We start from the raw sequence: 16772 nt of genomic DNA, 5'->3' as shown, positions 1-16772 counted from the left end.
CTTTGATCCACGCTGCCTGCTAATTTGGGTTTGTGCCTTCACCTTTGTTGTCGCTGTACAAGAGGGGATAACAACAGGGACCTGGCATCATCTCTGCATATCCAAATTCTCAGCGGTTGCAGCTCTGTGTCATGTTATTGTTGCTGGGTCTTTGTCTGCAAAAACTTTATTACATCCAAAAGCGCAGGTTCTCGTTTCCCCATTGTCAGCATGATATTGCTCCCAACAACTGAAGGGGGGAAGTTGTTTTCAGACGAAGCTCCTCCTAGTTGCAGACTGTTAGCAACGGGGTTTGAAATTAAATTAAAAGGTATTTAATTTTTAAAATTGTAATTGTGTTTGTGCTGTAGAAAAGAAACCCTGTTGTGTTTGGGTGGAGGCGTAAGAAGTTGTTAGGCGTTCCTGTTTCCCGTAATACCAGCGGCGTGCGGGAAGTGCAGAGTCAGCTGCTTCAAAACACCGCCAGCAGATAAAAAGCCCATTTGTCTCCAGGAATTGTGGTGAGAAGGTGGGGAGACGTCCTGCAGCAAACATGTCAGGTCTGTGATGTTTGTCTAATATTCTTGTAAATAATTCACTGTACCAAAGTCTGTTTTCCATTAACTGCTGGGCTTGGGTTAGCATTGTTCCTCTCAGTTGCTGTTTGTATGTTTTCCCTTCTACAATGGTGTATTTAGACAACAGATAAATGCAGATAAATTGCAAGTCAAACGAACTGCAAGTCAGATAAATTGTAATGGATGTAACTGAAGGATGTTTCTGTTCAATTTTTCTTGTTGATGGAAAAGCAAGCTGGAGTCAGTAAGTAGTGTAGGATTTCTTTTGACTCTCATAGATTTTTTTTTAAATTATTTTGGAATAGAGAAACCACCTTTTGGAGGTGTCTTTCTCCATTGGCTATGTGGGCAGCCGAAGTCACAAGCTTAGGGAAGCTAAAATTAGGGAAGATGAATGGTGCACAAGACACCAGTTCACCTCACAGGCTACACTGTGGCTTTATGCTAGCATGGCCAAGAGGTAATCCTTTCCAGAGCATATGATACCACGGCTGCATCTGCTAGCACAAATACCTGCACTAGTATCGAAATGATGCCATGGGTTTCAGACATGGATCCGAAAACATTTTAACGGCATGCGCTGGTCTGACATTTGATTGTAAATACTGCTCTTAGGCTGTCTGGAGCGTTATGGGAATATACTGAATGTTGACACAACTGGAGCTTCGGAGGTAACCGCGAGACCAGAAGGTCTGAGCTATGCAGGTAGGCACTAATTCAGTCGTTCATCTCCCCTTACATTCACATACAAGCTCGTCCCTATTACGGATCCTGGTGTCTGGCTGTCAGTCATTGCCATGCAAGCAGATTTTTCCACAATCAGCAAAGCTACTACTTGGGCACATAAATTTATGTTGGGAATAGAATTGCCTTTGAGATTATATTCAAGACCATTGCAGAGAAAATGCAATGTCTGCTGGGTGCATCCAACCCCTTCCATCAAGCCTGCTTTTCTCTCTCCCTGAAGAGGGTTTTCCTCATGACCTAAGTTTCTGAACATTTCCCCATTATAGACTTAAATTAAAAGGAACTAAATCTGGGACTAATCCACTCGAAGGCTTAGGTTTAAAACAAGAAGACCCACCTTTTAGTCTGCACACTAGAGAACTGCCCTCTGTATCTGAAAAACCTTCTTTTATATCATCTGTGTATTGATTTCTAGGGCACTTATCCTTCAGCAAAATTGGTCAATTCTATCACTGCTTCTCTCTAAAGAGATTCAGGAGGATTCAAAACATCAGCTCAGTCATAATGACTGTTAGAACAACTTGTTTCTGATTTTTAAAACGAAAGGAAAAGTCATACGTGTTGTGTTATAGGAGTTCCTGCCTCAGAGAAGATTGCAGAAAAAGATTTGAAGAACATGCAGAAATACCAAGCCAAGATTACAAAAGTTGGCAACAGCAAGTGTGTTGATCCAGCTGTGATTGCTGGTATTATCTCTCGAGAGTCACATGCTGGTACAGTGTTGAATGACGGATGGGGTGACCATGGAAATGCATTCGGTTTAATGCAGGTATGGTCAACCTTCTCAAAAACACAAACCTCATCCTTCTTTTGAAGCAGTAAGTCAGAAGAGCAGCAGTGGACCCACTGAAAGGCAACCCCCTAAACCTTTTCAGACAACTCTTTGGCCAGAATAAAGCTGACACTGACCCAGCTGTCAACTTCCAGCACCAGAGAAGGGCCCCAGGGAGTGTCAGGGCATGAGCAAACTGCTTTTGCACTGCGAAACCGCTGCTTGCTTCCCAGCGCTCTCTTGGGAACGGAGAGGTTAATTGTTCCTATTTCATACTTTAGAAAATAAATCTTGTTTCAGAAAGCATTTTTTTTAACTAAGCACAGAGGCCGGTAGGCTGCAGCTACATACAGTTAGGTGAATTACCCTTTATGCACCAGAGGGGCCTAGCTAGTGGGGGATCTTGTTTCATTATTCATGCCTACATTCACGCCTCACTTGTTTGCCAAGTCATATGCTTATCCATGCAATCCCTGAACGTTTGCTGCACGCATTGGGATCTGCTTTTGTAACTGCTCCAGCACTCTCAGACTTGCACTTTACTACCCTGTGGATAAGAGGTGGAGGAGAAGGAGAAGGAGAAGGAGAAGGAGAAGGAGAAGGAGAAGGAGGAGGAGGAGGAGGAGGAGGAGGAGGAGGAGGAGGAGGAGGAGGAGGAGGAGGAGGAGGAGGAGGAGGAGGAGGAGGAGGAGGAGGAGGAGGAGGAGGAGGAGGAGGAGGAGGAGGAGGAGGAGGAGGAGGAGGAGGAGGAGGAGGAGGAGGAGGAGGAGGAGGAGGAGGAGGAGGAGGAGGAGGAGGAGGAGGAGGAGGAGGACGAGATCCCTAGAGGAAAGAGGGGTTTTCCCACCCTATTGCAGCTCAGGAGGAGAGGAGCAGTCACCTTGCAGCTGGAAAAGCTTAAGCAGCAGTAAGCCCGCTTTCTGCATCATAACCTTTACAGCAGCAGCTGTGTCAGATTTTTAAGACTCTGACAGACAAGGAGGTAGAGCAGGCATTCCTCTTCAGTGCCCTGATAGTCTGCTATTCACACACCTAATGGCTTTGCCTGCGCCTTGAGCTGAGCTTGCTTCCTCTGTACAATTACAAAAGAGGTAAATCATGAAATTAAAGATCAAAATGAATACAAGCAGCCTGAAGGCAATGAAGAGCTGTGGATAAGTAGTGGGGTTTCTGGTGTGCTGATATTGCTGTCTCATTTTCAGGTTGACAAACGGTACCATAGGATTGTCGGGTCATGGGACAGTGAAGAGCACTTAGCACAAGGCACAGAGATTTTATGTGGGATGATAAATGAAATTCAGAAGAAATTCCCAACTTGGACAAAGGAACAGCAGCTCAAAGGTAGAATTTTGTCAGTTTTAGAACACTTCACACATATAAAAGTCAAGCACGATAACACTGTAAAACTGAACACTTCAGAAAACTAAACACATCCCAGTCCCTCCGTTCATTTTATCGCGGTGTGGAATAATATTCCTTAATACTCACTAAAAGGAATAGGGGAATAAGATTTGGTTAGCTTTCCAGCAGGCTTCTGGAAAACTTGGCAAGTATCACGGCATTTTTCAGTTCCAAGGAGTAAGGGTGGGTTTTTGCACTTCTCTCTCCATTTCATTTGGTTTGTGTTTCTATACCCACCTATAGAAAGCTATTATTCAGGCGACTCTGAAGAAGGAACACATTAATTTTGAAAATGTATGGTCCTCTCTGGAGGAAACACGGTTATATTCATGAACACTGATTACAGCTGAAGCAGTTGTTACGGTTGGGTCCCTTTATTCCAGCTACAAGTATGTCTGAGGTTATTAATGCAGGTAGGCATGAAGGAACATGCGCAAAAGGAAACAGTCATCCAACTGTAGATGTTAACATTAGCAAAATACTGCATAGGGACAATGATCACAAAGTCTGGATGTAAAGGAGGAAATTACAATTTCTTCACAAAGTTAAAACACAAAAGGAACACCTCAGTGACAAAACCAGCTGGAAATGGTAATACGATGGCCAACAATACTGGTGAAAAGAGAGCTACAAACTAAAGCAATACATTTAAGTTGTGATTTTGGTTTGTTTGCTTATTTACTAATGAAGTATCACCTCTGCTTATGTGTTTCTTTCACTCTCATTTCAGGTGGGATCTCAGCCTATAATGCGGGAGCTAACAACGTCCGGAGCTATGACAGAATGGACATTGGCACAACACACAATGACTACGCCAATGATGTGGTTGCAAGAGCCAAGTTTTTTAAGAGAAATGGATACTGATATATCTGAGTAATGATTAGATTTGAGTCACTGATTGCATACTGTGCTTTTAATTAAAAAAATCCTATACTTCTCCCCCAGAAACAGTAAGAATGGGGGAGGATAATGAAGCCAGAAACAAGTGCAAGCTCTCATTTTATTTTTTTTTTTGGCTAAGGCTAAAAAAAATAACTTTAAAAAATAACACTGCTAATAATCCAAACTGTAATCAATCTTTTGCCATTTATTTTTTATCTCACTTCACAAGAATATTCAAGAAGTTTTCATCTGTGCTTGCAGTTTCTCAAGCAGCAGATTAATGCTGCAAGAAAGTTATAACACTGCTTAACAAGATTTTATCTGCCTTAGATTTCATCTGTCAATACACGTGTTTAACAGCAGTACAACATTGGTTGTTAACAATTTGCAGTTTTGGAACTGAATATTTGCAATAAATATTGTATATGTTTAATCTACCAGAAGAGTATATCCCAGTGTATCATATACTTTCAGTATAATTGCTCTTAGCTTCGGCGATGTGACCCCATGAGGACAGCCAGGCAGCAGAGCAGGCTGCCTAGAGAGGCTGCGCTGTACCTGTCCTCAGTGGTTTTCAAGACCTGGCTGGACAAAGCCCTGAGCAACATGGTCTGACCTCAGCACTGGCCCTGTGTTGAGTAGGAGGCTGGACTAGAGACCAGTGAGGTACCTTCCAACCTGAATTTTTCCATCATTTTCAGTCAGTCTATTTCCTGCATAAAAGGGCCGCATCTCTTACCTGTGCTTCATGAACAGTTACATGAAGCATTTACAATGTTCAATTAATGAAAGGATGTGGACACACGCTGTATTTGTGTACCCTGTTGGTTCAGGTTTAGACCTGAGAGCAAATCTTTAGAGAACGTATGCTTATACAGAGCAGGTTTGGGATAGCAGATGGACTGTATGACAGTTGTGACCTTGGAGGAAACACCATTTCAGAAACACCCACACTTAATATGTATTAAAAATTTTAAGAAAATGCAATTTCCTTTTTCATTAAAACTGCCAGCTTATCAATTAAAGACAGCTGTAAACATCTCTTGTAGCTAAATCTTACCCAGAAGTAAGAGGTACTATCTAAAGCACTATCCCTTCTCTGTACTTGGGAAGCAATTATTAGCTCTGGTCTAACTTAGGTAGTTTATCACACACTTTTTAAGTTGTGCACAGTACCAAGCAAGCTTTTTCATTAACACATTCTTTCCAGTTTACATTGCAGTACTTTTGAAGGTTGCAGTATCTGTATAGTGTAACAAATAGAAGATCCACATTCATACCCATATCGTGTATGGCAGAACCGGCTGCGCTCCCTCTGTTGGAGATTGAGCAGGCTGCAGCGATGTGCTCACAAATCCTGAACGTGCTCGGTAAAGTTGAGCAATCCTGGCTTTGGTGCTCTGGGTCACCAAGCCTGGTACAAGTCTTTTATTTGCTATCTCTCAGCAACAAGACCCATTTGCCTAATTTTCTAGGCCCCAGTACTTGTGCCATCTCTTTTAAGCGTGCCCTGTACCTTGGATGCACTACACACATCCTTCAAAAGGGCTGAAATTTCAGCTTGTACTAAGTACCTCCCTGTGGGAACATGGTCAACACCCCACAGAGCCTGCTGCTACAAGACACTGCAGGGCATGACACTATGCAGATGCTGGAAGTAAGGAGGGAGGGAAGAAAAAAGCAACATTCACTTATCTGCTTCACTTTTTCCTTGCTATTCTATACACTTCAGACTGACACCAGTATTACGTGTGTCCTTCAAACCACAGCCTGTTGTCTGTTGAGAAATTGAGGTTTTCCAGCTCAGTTTCACATTTCTGCCTTCAACCTGCCTGTAGGAGCCACTACACTCTTCAATGCCACTACCATAGCCTATCCTTTTTTTCTTCTGCTCACACTATCTCCAGCTTCTATGTCCCACTACTGATATATCTATTCACTTGGACTCCTACTGGTGTTTACGCTTCTTTGCAAGCATGCAGAAAGGATAAACATTGATTTTCAGCGACTGTATCCCTCTATCTTCTCACAACATACAGTCATTAAGATTAACTCCTCTACTGTGTGTCTAGTGTGGGAGTGGCTTACAGTGTGTTAAACTGTGGAATTTATGCTCGCTGGAATGCAAACTACTTTATCATTTGATACAGCAGCAGCTAATTCACAATTCTTAAAACTGTAAATAAAAATATGCACACAGAAGGGCTGTATTCAAGACCCTTCAGTAAAAGGTGTTATTTTATAAGCTTCCAGCTCATAAATACTAACTTGCATCAAAGAGGTATGCTTCAGCATCTCCAGATTTCTAAAGTTTGCAATTTTAGAACAGGAAAAGCATCAACTGTCACATAGACTGCAGCTCCTAGGCTATTATTAAACATTTAGGATCAAGAAATATGTATGAAGTGAGATAGCATGTTTCCTGAAAGGCAAATTGTACAACCTACCAAGATGTGAATCACTCCTTCTGTTACTCCCAAATGGGAATTCAGGTACTTTTTAAGCTACAGAGCAGGCCAGATGATACTCTATTTGCTAAGGAACAAGTGTGACCAAGGTAAGTCACCCAAATGCCTCCCTCAATCAAACGACACTCTCGGTGGACAGCGAGTCAATTCTCATGTAGTTACACAGAGGGCTTTTCAATTCCAGTTCCTTCCTTTGTGCAGCAAAGGAGAAGTCATGCACCATCACTGTAAACCTTTACTGTTAGCTGGGAAATGTCCTCACCATCATTAGTTAGATCTATTCTACTTACTTCTCTGCTTATCTGACTTTATAAAGTTCACTAACAGTTAGTCACAAACCGCAGTAATCTAGCCACAAAATTAAAACATGAGGACAAAAAGCCTATCAGTCATTTAATATTTCAGGCAAATATTAACAACACTGAATTTTATATTTGTACATGCAATCCTTCTCTAAGCATCAGTGTCCCTGAGCCATTTGTACGAGACAGGGTAAGAATTAAGCTTACATTTCATACACAAACCCTTAAATCAGGATTGAAATTATTTATTTTATAAAGTATAAATCCAACCAGCACACCTTATGACTTTATTTCTTTCTGCTCCACAGGTTTCAGATGCCGTCTAATGACAAGCTCTCCCTTGCTCGTAAGAAAGGTGTCTGACATTTCCTCTTCTGTTGGCAACCCATGAGGTAGTTTCAGTGGCTGTATTCTAAGGCAAAAGAGTTTGCTTAGTGAAGTCCTGTGACTAGAAGACAGTTACATTAAGTGTTCCAAATTAAACAAATAGTTAACAAACCTTATCAGATGTTTAACAACTTTCAGTTTGGAATTCACAGAAGGGATATTTTTGTGCAGTACTGGCTGATGCGCCTATATAAAAGATAGAACAGGTTTTACAAATGCATTGCCAAACCCCAAATCTCTGTTCACTGAACTTTTCAGACTATCAGTAAAAATATAAACCATACTTGCAAATATAAGGTTTCTTTAAATGTCATGCATCAAGAACACACATAAAAGTACAAAAATCAAAACTTGATCAAACTCTTGATTCCAGTACAATTACAAATCCAGCTTTACTCCCATTACACTATCAACATATTCAAACTTTTCCAACTGTTAAAAATACTATAAATGTAAATACAGTAGTTTAGGGGTAAGACTGCTTGTTTCAGTTAGATCTTAAATTGATCAAGCAAACTTTGTTTCTCTGTAATATAACACTGACTAGCAAATTTTTGCACAACGTGCAGTTGACCTAAAAAATTTGGATACACACATCTTTGACACAAACTCTTAAGAGTCTGTTTGAAAATTTATCATCCCTTTTGGATTTGGAAGCCTACCTGCAATACATGACTAATATTACCCACAGAGAAAACCGAACTCAATGCATTTACAAATCTATTTTTATTATTTTAGCTAAATTCTCAAGGTAAGGTTCTCCTCAGGCATGCATAGCAATACCATACAGTGATATTCTGAATTCCCACTAAAAGGACATTTACCATTAATGTTCCTCTCAACTCTTAAAACACATCACTGATTTCTTAACTACATTTATAGCAGCTGTAAAGCAATCTGAGTTTTGTAACTGCAAAATTGAAGTCCTTAAAAAAAACACCACCTTAATTCTACCCTATGTTTCGACACTTCTGATGTACACAATAAAGAACAACAACCATACTTTATCCAGTCCGAGATTATGTATTATCTTCTTTTCCCAATATGGGCGACCAATCACACTTTTTATTCTAGTAATAACATGGATTTTGTGAGGCTGCTCAGGGTCACCTCCATACTTTTCATGATCTCCAGGCCGTGGCTGAAATACCTAGAATAAGAAGTTCACAAAAACCAGAGGGTTTTTTTCCTAAATATCGGAATTATTACTATAGTTAACAAAATAACTCTCTAAAACATACTTCAACCTTAGTAAAAATTCTTACATTTTTAACTACCTTTCCTTTCAGATGGTCAAAGCACTAACAAGTGACCTCAAATTTACCTTTTATAACATTAAGTCAAACACTTTTATAATGGTTTGCACTCTTGAGTTTGGCCATACAACTGCATAGAAATATATGGACAACACTACACCAGCACAGTACTTAATTCACATGCATCTCACTGAAGAATCTCTGCTTAGCCTCTGAATGGTAACTTTTTCCCCAGGATTTAAGAATGTTTTTAAGGAAAAGAGTCAACTGACACTAAATGGTACCTTGCAAAAAGGTAAGCTAAAAATGAAAACGTAAAAATGTACAGTGTAAGTCAAACTTCCCATCACTTTGGTTTCAGTTATTTATTTAATGGGAGTATTTCAGCTAGAAGGGGCCTACAGTGACCAATTCAGGGCTGACCAAAAGTTAAAGCATGTTGTTAAGGGTATTGTCCAAATGCCTCTTAAACACTGACAGGCTTGGGGGATCGACCACTTCTCTAGGAAGCCTGTTCCAGTGTTTGACCACCCACTGGTAAAGAAATGCTTCCTAATGTCCAGCCTGAACCTCCCCTGGTGCAGCTTTGAACCATTCTCACATGTCATCTCACTGGATCCCAGAGAGAAGAGACCAGCACCTCCCTCTCCACCTCCCCTCCTCAGGGAGCTGTAGAGAGCAATGAGGTCGCCCCTCAGCCTCCTTTTCTCCAAACTAGACAAGCCCAAAGTCCTTAGTCGCTCCTCACAGGACATTCCTTCCAGCCCTTTCACAGCTTTGTTGCCCTCCTCTGGACCCATCCAAGGACCTTTAACATCCTTCTGAAATCGTGGGGCCCAGAACTGCACACGGGACTCAAGGTGAGGCCTCACCAACACTGAATGCAGGGGGATAATCACCTCTTTTTCCCGGCTGGTTATGCTGTTTGATGCACCGCAGGGTGCAGTTTGCCCTCTTGGCTGCCAGGGCACTGCTGGCTCACACTGATCCAGCTGCCGATCAGCACCCCCGGATTCCTTTCTGCAGGGCTGATCTCCAGCCACTCTTCTCCCAGTTTATACTTGTGTGGTCCAGCATTACTCTGTCTCAGGTGCAGAATCCAGCATTTGTTCTTGTTCAATTTCATGCCATTGATAATCACCCAGTGCTCCAACCTACCTAGATCCCTCTGCAAGGCCTCTCATCCCTTGAGGGAGTTGACAGCACCTCCCAGTTTGGTATTGTCAGCAAACCTGCTAATGGTGCATTCAAAAATAAAGATATTGAACAGACCTGGCCCTAGAATTGAGCCCTGAGGAACACCACTGGTGACCCATTCACAACAGCCCTTTGGGTTCTGCCCTTCAGCCAGCTCTTCACCCATCACACTGTGAACCTGCTCATCTCACAGTCTCTAGAAATCTGTCATACCATAGAGAGCACAGAATTAAGCAGGCTAATACCTATTTTTCAGTTTCTTAACTACTGAACCACATACCGAGTCTGGAATTCTCGACTTGGTAAAGAGACAACGAACCCACGCTGCTGCCGCCATCCCCTCCATCCTCTTTCCCAGCACCTGCAAAAAGAGCAGGACTTAACTTGTCGAGACTTTCCTTACAGCTCTTCATACTCGCAGACAGACTACGCAGCTACTCAAACTCAGACCGGGTGAGCACATATCCCGCGTTTATTACATCTCCCCGTGGCTGAAGGACTGACTGCGCCAACACCGAGCACCCACAGGCACCTCGGCCTCTCCCAGGGCCGCGCTCTCCTCTGAGGGGAGGCACCGACCGGGCCCCGCAGGGGGCGAAGCTCGCAGCAGGGCGAAGCTCGGTCCCTGGCGCCACCCGTGAAGCCACCCACCTCCCTCTTCTTCCCCCTCTCCGCAGCGGCTGCGGGGCGCCCACAGGGCCGTTCCCCGCCGCGCCTCGTTGCTTCCCGGAGGAGCGCGCCCTTCCCCACCCCACGGGCAGCGGAGCGCGCACAGCCAGAGCGGCGTCCGAACCAAACCCCAGCCCGGGCCACCACCTTCCAAGCGGCCACATGCCCCAGGCCGGCCCGGCCCGCCGCAGCCGCCATCTCGGTGTACAGCCTTCCGGCGGGGGAGCGGCCCCACCGCACTTGAGTTCCGCGCCGGCGGAAGGACAACGGTGAGGCACAATCCCCCCTCCGGCGGCGGGTGAGGCGCGCGCATGCGCAGCGCCCCGTCTGCCCAGTCCCCGTCCCCGCCGCGGCGCCCATGTCGCGGGCGGGGGGCGATGGCACCGCCGCGCTGGAGCGGGCCGGGGCGGAGACGGTGAGGCGGGCGGTGGAGCTGGACTTGGCGTCTCGGTTCCAGGAGTCGCTGGTGTGTTACCAGGAAGGCATCGACCTCCTGCTGCAGGTGGTGAAAGGTACCGGGCGGCGGCGGGCGGGCGAGGGGCGGATTGGCAGCGGTTTACTGCAGGCGTTGAGGCGGTCAGTTGTTAAACACCTCCCGGCTGTGGGGGAGGCCGCCGTCCGCGGGTGGTTTTGAGGAGACACGAGCCGCCCTTGCTGCCGAGGGCCGGCCCCGGCCCCCCGTCGCCTGACGGGGAGGGAGAGGAGAGCTGGCGGTCCCTCCACAGCGGCCAGGCAGGGCTCAGCTCCCCGCGCCCCCCCCCCCCCCCCCCCCCGCCGCCAACAGACCTGGCCTGTGCGCTTTTGATTCACAGCCACGAAAGATGAGGCCAAAAAGCATCATTACCGGCAGAAAATATCCGAGTACATGACCAGGGCTGAAGACATTAAAAAACACGTCGAAAAAGAGAAACAAGGTATGGAGCTGCGATGTACTGTTGTTATGTGAGTGTTTTATGGGTGAGGCAGTTAACCTAGGATTTATGTCATGATCTTTTCAGATGGCAAATACCATAAGCAAATCAGGATAGAGGAAAATGCAACAGGTTTCAGCTATGAAAAGCTTTTCCAAGAGTATCTTACTGAGATTGTTTCCGAAGTTTGGGTGGAGGACCCATACATTAGGAGTGTTTATCAGGCAAGTATATATTCGGCGTAACTGATACAGATGTAACTACTAAAAAAAATCCACGTTACTAAATTAAATAAAACTTTTTACAGTTGTATAACTTCCTACGGTTCTGCGAGATGCTAGTTAAGGGGCCATGCAAAGTGAAAACAATCCACCTCCTCACTTCCTGTGATGAAGTAAGTGACTGGATTTTGGTTTCTGTTTCCTTGTGCTCACGTGATACCACATGCAAATATATTTTTATTTGCATACATACTTATTTTTAAATATAGATTTACTTAACAGTACATGTTAGACTGAGGCTCTGACACCTTCAGCAGAAAACACAGATGAAGAGCAAAATAAAAATGTGACAGTTGAACATAAGTCGTTTCATAAGTTCAGAGTTTCCGATAATGAAAGAATTCTTGGTAAGCAGGATCTTAAATGGAAAAGATATTTTTGTGAAAGCTTTGTTGTGGAAAATGTCATCAGAACCAAAACATCTGTTGAGATACATCTTTTTCTCTTCCAACAGCTGTATATTGTTGTCATTTTAGAGGTTTTGATGAGCTAAAACCTCTCAAACTATCGCTGCATTTGTTTTGGCTTAAATAATAACACATACCTAGTTTCAACGGGCTGAGAGTGAGCTCCTCCTCCATATCCCTTACAAGGTGTACCTGTAATCTGTCTGCTTTTTATCCTGTCTTCAAAACTGTGAATCTACCTTCATCCAAGTGACTTTCGTTGGGTTTAAGTTATTACTAAAAAGGTTTTGTTGGTGAGTTTAGGAAGAAGTGACCCAAAGTACAATATATGGTAAAAAAACACTGCCATGTTATTTTTGCTTTTAACAGGGCAGTGGGAGGACTCAACAGATAAATGGCTTGGAAGAAATACAACAATCCTTGAGGAACTATGGAGTAACACTGAATTTTGAATTTTCATCTTCAATACATGATCGAGAAATTAGGTGGGTGATACAAAAAACTAATGAATGCCAGTTATTTGAAGTCACACCGCTTAGCCCTAACTTTTGAGACAATTTCTGATTACAGCTGTGGTTAACAAAGTGGAAGGCAGTGGCCCTCACTCAGTAAAATCAGCCCTCTGTAGTTTCATGGATTCTAACTGTGAACATAATAGATGTCTCTTTATACAGAATAGTGCTTTCCATGGTTCATACGGGTATCAGTGACACTAGGAAATAACTGATTGAAGCAAGGAGCTTGCGTGTCATGTGGATAGAACTATTTTTTTTATTCAGTGTACTCATGGTTTTCACATTTGTGAATTTTTAAAACAGATTCAACAATGGATGGATGATTAAGATTGGAAGGGGTCTTGATTATTTTAAGAAACCAAAGGTAAGAATGCTTTGATATCTTTAGTTAACTTAGACCGTAGAAGAGCTCATTCTAAGTTCACCATGTCAATTCTGTTAATTTCTGCAGGGTCGTTTCAGCATTGGATACTGTGACTTTGACTTGCGACCTTGTTATGAAACAACAGTGGACGTCTTTCATACTAAACATACAAAGAAAATGTGATCAGATATGACTGCTTTTAATGAGTGATTTTATAAGTATAAAAATGTGAGACTAGAAGATGCTGCTTGAGTCCAGCTGTCCACCCTCAGAAGCAATTCTTCTAAGTACTTAGTCCAGCACAGCTTTTATAATCTGTAGGTTTAAGAATATTTGAGACTTTTCAGTCTGAGAAAACACAACCATACAATTCCTCCACTGTACTTCTTCCATAATCTTAATTAATACAATCCATGTCTCCATTCGATCTTGATTTCATAACAAACCCTCAATACTGTCTCTCAAAGACCTCTTTACTGTCATTTCTATTTTTACTATTAACTTTGTCTTGAGCAGATTTTTTTCTTTATATAAATGACCACCTCACAAGCATTGGAAGCTGGGCTGCCTCATGTCCTCTTTTGTAAGCAGCCTTATTTATTTCCTTTAATTCCTGTATTCTAGTCATGACTACTGTTCTGCTGGTTTAGTCAATCCCGTAGTACCTGATTTCACAGACTTTACTAGTAAACCCAAACCTAACGTTCAATTTTCCAAGCTTCTTGCATACAAACATTGTAGTGTTCAGTATACAGACATTTTAGGGTTGTCTTAATGTGTCTCTGCATGATGACTTTTGGGCTGGAAAGGATGCAAACAGCTGTATTCTTTTCCCTGTCACTCCTGTATGTTCTTTTATTCTGTGATGTATGGTCATGTAACTCATTTTCATCCTTTGCTTTAGGCATGAAAAGGTTGTATGATCCTCCCCCAATATTTTTCCCTGACTTGCACGTTTAATGTCCTTCCAGCTAGTCATGCCAGTCTGAACTGTAGTAAGCTATTTCCCTGCTACTAAGGTACTCCCCTAAAAAAAAAAAGTCAATTATTTTAAAATTCTTCCAGAAGTTGGATACCCTGAAACTTTCTTGCTAATAATGATTCTAAGGATATGCTGATTGGAAAAAAGACAAGAGTCTTTTCTTCCCTTCATCCTCTGGAAAGCAGAAGGGATCATGTGAGCTGCTGTTGCTTTTTCTCCTAGTATAAAAGTTCGTGACCATTGTCAGCAATAATCTGGCAAAGTCATATATTCTGACATGAACCTCTTTTGCAGGTCCCATCAAAATCTTTTCAGCCATTAGGTGCCTTATGTTTTCTGCAGCTTGTAATACAATATACCTCCATATTCTAGTAGCGTGTTCATTGCTAGAGATTTTTCTCCTTCCTGTGTTTCTTTTTCCTGATGACTGGTGTATTCCATTATCCTTTTTTAATTATTTGCTTTATTCTTCTTTCACCTTCTGTCACCTAATGCTGCTGTTCCTTTAGTCTTCCATTAACACAACAAATCTATTCCACAGCTATCGAGAAGAAACAGCTGGTCTTTGGCTTGTTCTCTGGGTCACAATTTGCCAGTGGTCTGCCTTCTTTATCATTTTGCATAATAATGCCTCAGCTTTTCAGTGTTACATCAGCAAAAAGAGTAACACAGATGCCACAGAAGCTGTATGCTACCGGTCAGTCCCCCCAGACATTCCACAGAAGCTCTCTGGCTTGCTGGTGTGATACTAGGTTTCTGGTCACTGTCATCAGTTTTGTTCAGTTGCATATAATATATGCCTATTTTTAATGGGAATAAAGGTTATTTTTTATTATTTGTAGTTCTAGTCATCTGTTTGAATTCTCTGTACTACATAGGTAATTCAAAGAAGCTAGGTAATGTCTTCTAAATCAGCCGTTTGGGGAGAAGGTTCACTGTAAATAGAGTAAGCTTCCCAAGTGCGAAGCTTTGTATCTTTTAACCTAGTCCAGCAATTTCAAACATACAGGCGCAAAATAAAAAGCCACCTTAAAGACTTTAGATCAACATTAAATTTTAGTACTTAAGCGGAAGTCAAAATAAAAATCTTTATGCTTTCTGCATCTTGTAATACAGTATGTCTTTCTGTTGTAGTAGTGAGCCCCTATGATGTAGTCCCCTGCAACTACAAGAGGCAAGCATGGTCTTCCCTCTTGCCTGTTCATGGCTAGAACTTTGTTTTCTAATTAGACTATAATTCACTAGTTAAGACTGCAGATCTCCTAGAAGATCTCGTGGATATGCATTATCTGTACATGTGTACAAGTAAGCCTTTAGTGATGTACCAGGTGGCACTGCACTGCAATTTTTACCTATAAACCCTTTATCTCTGAACAGGTCCTTTCACTGTCAGTAGGAACACCATGTATGAAGAGGAATGGGCATCAATGAATGGGAAAAAACAAATCAGAGAAATCTTAAGAGTACAGTTCCACAATCATTTTACTGATTCCAGGCCATGTTCTGTGCTGCCACTCCCACTTACGTTGTCAGGTCATCACCTGGGTTGTGCAGCCGGGACTGTCCCTCCTGGCACCCTCTGTGGAGATGAGCTTAAGCTGCCTTCCCTGCTGGAGTCAGCTGAGTGCTGTTCAGCCCTGCAGCATGAGTGCCAGTCCCAGGACTGGATTCGCCCCCACTGACTGCTCTCCTTAGCTAAAGGTAAGTTTCTTCTGCCACATAATTTCCTCCTATGGAGTGCTGGCCAAACAGCCATCTTTCAAAAATGAGTGTGCAGGTAATGTAGTAACATAGGCCTTTGCAGGCCTCACTTGTTAGGAAATATTTGCAGCTACTGGTCTTGTCTGCACAATTTAATTAGCAAAGGACTAAACTATTCATAAAAGGATCACAGCATCACAGAATTGTCTAGGTTGGAAAAGACCTTGAAGATCATCCAGTCTAACAATCAACCCAACATTAACAGTTCCCAACTACACCATATCCCTCAGCGCTATGTCGACCCAACTCTTAAACACCTCCAGGGATGGGGACTCCACCACCTCCCTGGGCAGCCCATTCCAACGCCTAACAACCCATTCTGTAAAGAAATGCTTCCTAATATCTAGTCTAAACCTTCCCTGGTGCAACTTGAGGCCATTCCCTCTTGTCGCATCACTTATTACTCAGTTAAAGAGGCTCATCCCCAGCTCTCTGCAACCTCCTTTCAGGTAGTTGTAGAGGACGATGAGGTCTCCCCTCAGCCTCCTCCAGACTAAACACCCCCAGTTCCCTCAGCCGCTCCTCCTACGACATGTGCTCCAGACCCTTCACCAGCTTCGTTGCCCTTCTCTGGACACGCTTGAGTAATTCAATGTCCTTTTTGTAGTGAGGGGCCCAAAACTGAACACAGTAATTGAGGTGCGGCCTCACCAGTGCCGAGTACAGGGGTAAGATCACTTCCCTGTCCCTGCTGGCCATTCTCTTTCTGATACAAGCCAGGATGCCATTGGCCTTCATGGCCACCTGGGCACACTGCTGGCTTATGTTCAGCCGGCTGTCAATCAACACCCCCAGGTCCCTCTCTGACTGGCAGCTCTCCAGCCACTCCTCCCCAAGCCTGTAGCGCTGCTGGGGGTTGTTGTGGCCAAAGTGCAGCACCCGGCATTTGGCCTTATTGAAACTCCTACAGTTG

General features: G+C 43.3%; 3 protein-coding genes across 5 annotated transcripts; 2 read left to right on the top strand and 1 right to left on the bottom strand.

Moving 5' to 3' along the window:
• The first annotated feature begins 403 nt into the window (after positions 1-403).
• LOC141919455 (lysozyme g-like) lies at positions 404-4375 on the top strand. The gene is made up of 5 exons (XM_074815076.1): positions 404-539; positions 1173-1262; positions 1877-2073; positions 3279-3417; positions 4208-4375. Exons 1-5 carry the CDS (start codon positions 533-535, stop codon positions 4339-4341), a joined length of 567 nt encoding a protein of 188 aa, XP_074671177.1. The 5' UTR covers positions 404-532; the 3' UTR covers positions 4342-4375.
• A 2983-nt stretch (positions 4376-7358) lies between these two features.
• MRPL30 (mitochondrial ribosomal protein L30) lies at positions 7359-10902 on the bottom strand. 2 transcript variants are annotated; one of them, XM_074815078.1, is made up of 5 exons: positions 10786-10902; positions 10250-10330; positions 8520-8666; positions 7629-7702; positions 7359-7541 (listed from the first exon to the last, which is right to left on the bottom strand). In XM_074815078.1, exons 1-5 carry the CDS (start codon positions 10834-10836, stop codon positions 7409-7411), a joined length of 486 nt encoding a protein of 161 aa, XP_074671179.1. In that variant the 5' UTR covers positions 10837-10902; the 3' UTR covers positions 7359-7408. The 2 variants fall into 2 exon arrangements, with proteins under 2 accessions (XP_074671179.1, XP_074671178.1); XM_074815077.1 differs by having other exon boundaries at positions 10743-10817.
• A 53-nt stretch (positions 10903-10955) lies between these two features.
• MITD1 (microtubule interacting and trafficking domain containing 1) lies at positions 10956-14939 on the top strand. 2 transcript variants are annotated; one of them, XM_074815060.1, is made up of 7 exons: positions 10956-11150; positions 11451-11552; positions 11637-11773; positions 11857-11943; positions 12607-12722; positions 13056-13116; positions 13204-14939. In XM_074815060.1, the coding sequence occupies exons 1-7, from the start codon at positions 10997-10999 to the stop codon at positions 13297-13299; spliced, it is 753 nt and encodes a 250-aa protein (XP_074671161.1). In that variant the 5' UTR covers positions 10956-10996; the 3' UTR covers positions 13300-14939. The 2 variants fall into 2 exon arrangements, with proteins under 2 accessions (XP_074671161.1, XP_074671162.1); XM_074815061.1 differs by having other exon boundaries at positions 11030-11140.
• Positions 14940-16772: the final 1833 nt, after the last annotated feature.

The sequence above is a fragment of the Strix aluco genome, chromosome 2 (genome assembly GCF_031877795.1).
Source record: "Strix aluco isolate bStrAlu1 chromosome 2, bStrAlu1.hap1, whole genome shotgun sequence".
NCBI classification, from domain to species: domain Eukaryota; kingdom Metazoa; phylum Chordata; class Aves; order Strigiformes; family Strigidae; genus Strix; species Strix aluco.
The sequence above is the reverse complement of the archived record's forward strand: the minus strand, read 5'-3'. Positions and strand labels throughout refer to the sequence as shown.

Coding starts and splice junctions, on each gene's coding strand:
- LOC141919455 (XM_074815076.1), top strand. Junction 2,074..3,278: donor ATGCATTCGGTTTAATGCAG/GTATGGTCAACC, acceptor TCTCATTTTCAG/GTTGACAAACGGTACCATAG. Junction 3,418..4,207: donor AAAGGAACAGCAGCTCAAAG/GTAGAATTTTGT, acceptor CTCTCATTTCAG/GTGGGATCTCAGCCTATAAT.
- MRPL30 (XM_074815077.1), bottom strand. CDS start 10,802: ATGTGGCCGCTTGGAAGGTGGTGGCCCGGGCTGGGGTTTGGTTCGGAC. Junction 10,331..10,742: donor GTTCGGACGCCGCTCTGGCT/GTGCGCGCTCCG, acceptor CTCTTTTTGCAG/GTGCTGGGAAAGAGGATGGA. Junction 8,667..10,249: donor AGTCGAGAATTCCAGACTCG/GTATGTGGTTCA, acceptor TTCTTATTCTAG/GTATTTCAGCCACGGCCTGG.
- MITD1 (XM_074815060.1), top strand. CDS start 10,997: ATGTCGCGGGCGGGGGGCGATGGCACCGCCGCGCTGGAGCGGGCCGGG. Junction 11,553..11,636: donor CGTCGAAAAAGAGAAACAAG/GTATGGAGCTGC, acceptor TGATCTTTTCAG/ATGGCAAATACCATAAGCAA. Junction 13,117..13,203: donor ATTATTTTAAGAAACCAAAG/GTAAGAATGCTT, acceptor TAATTTCTGCAG/GGTCGTTTCAGCATTGGATA.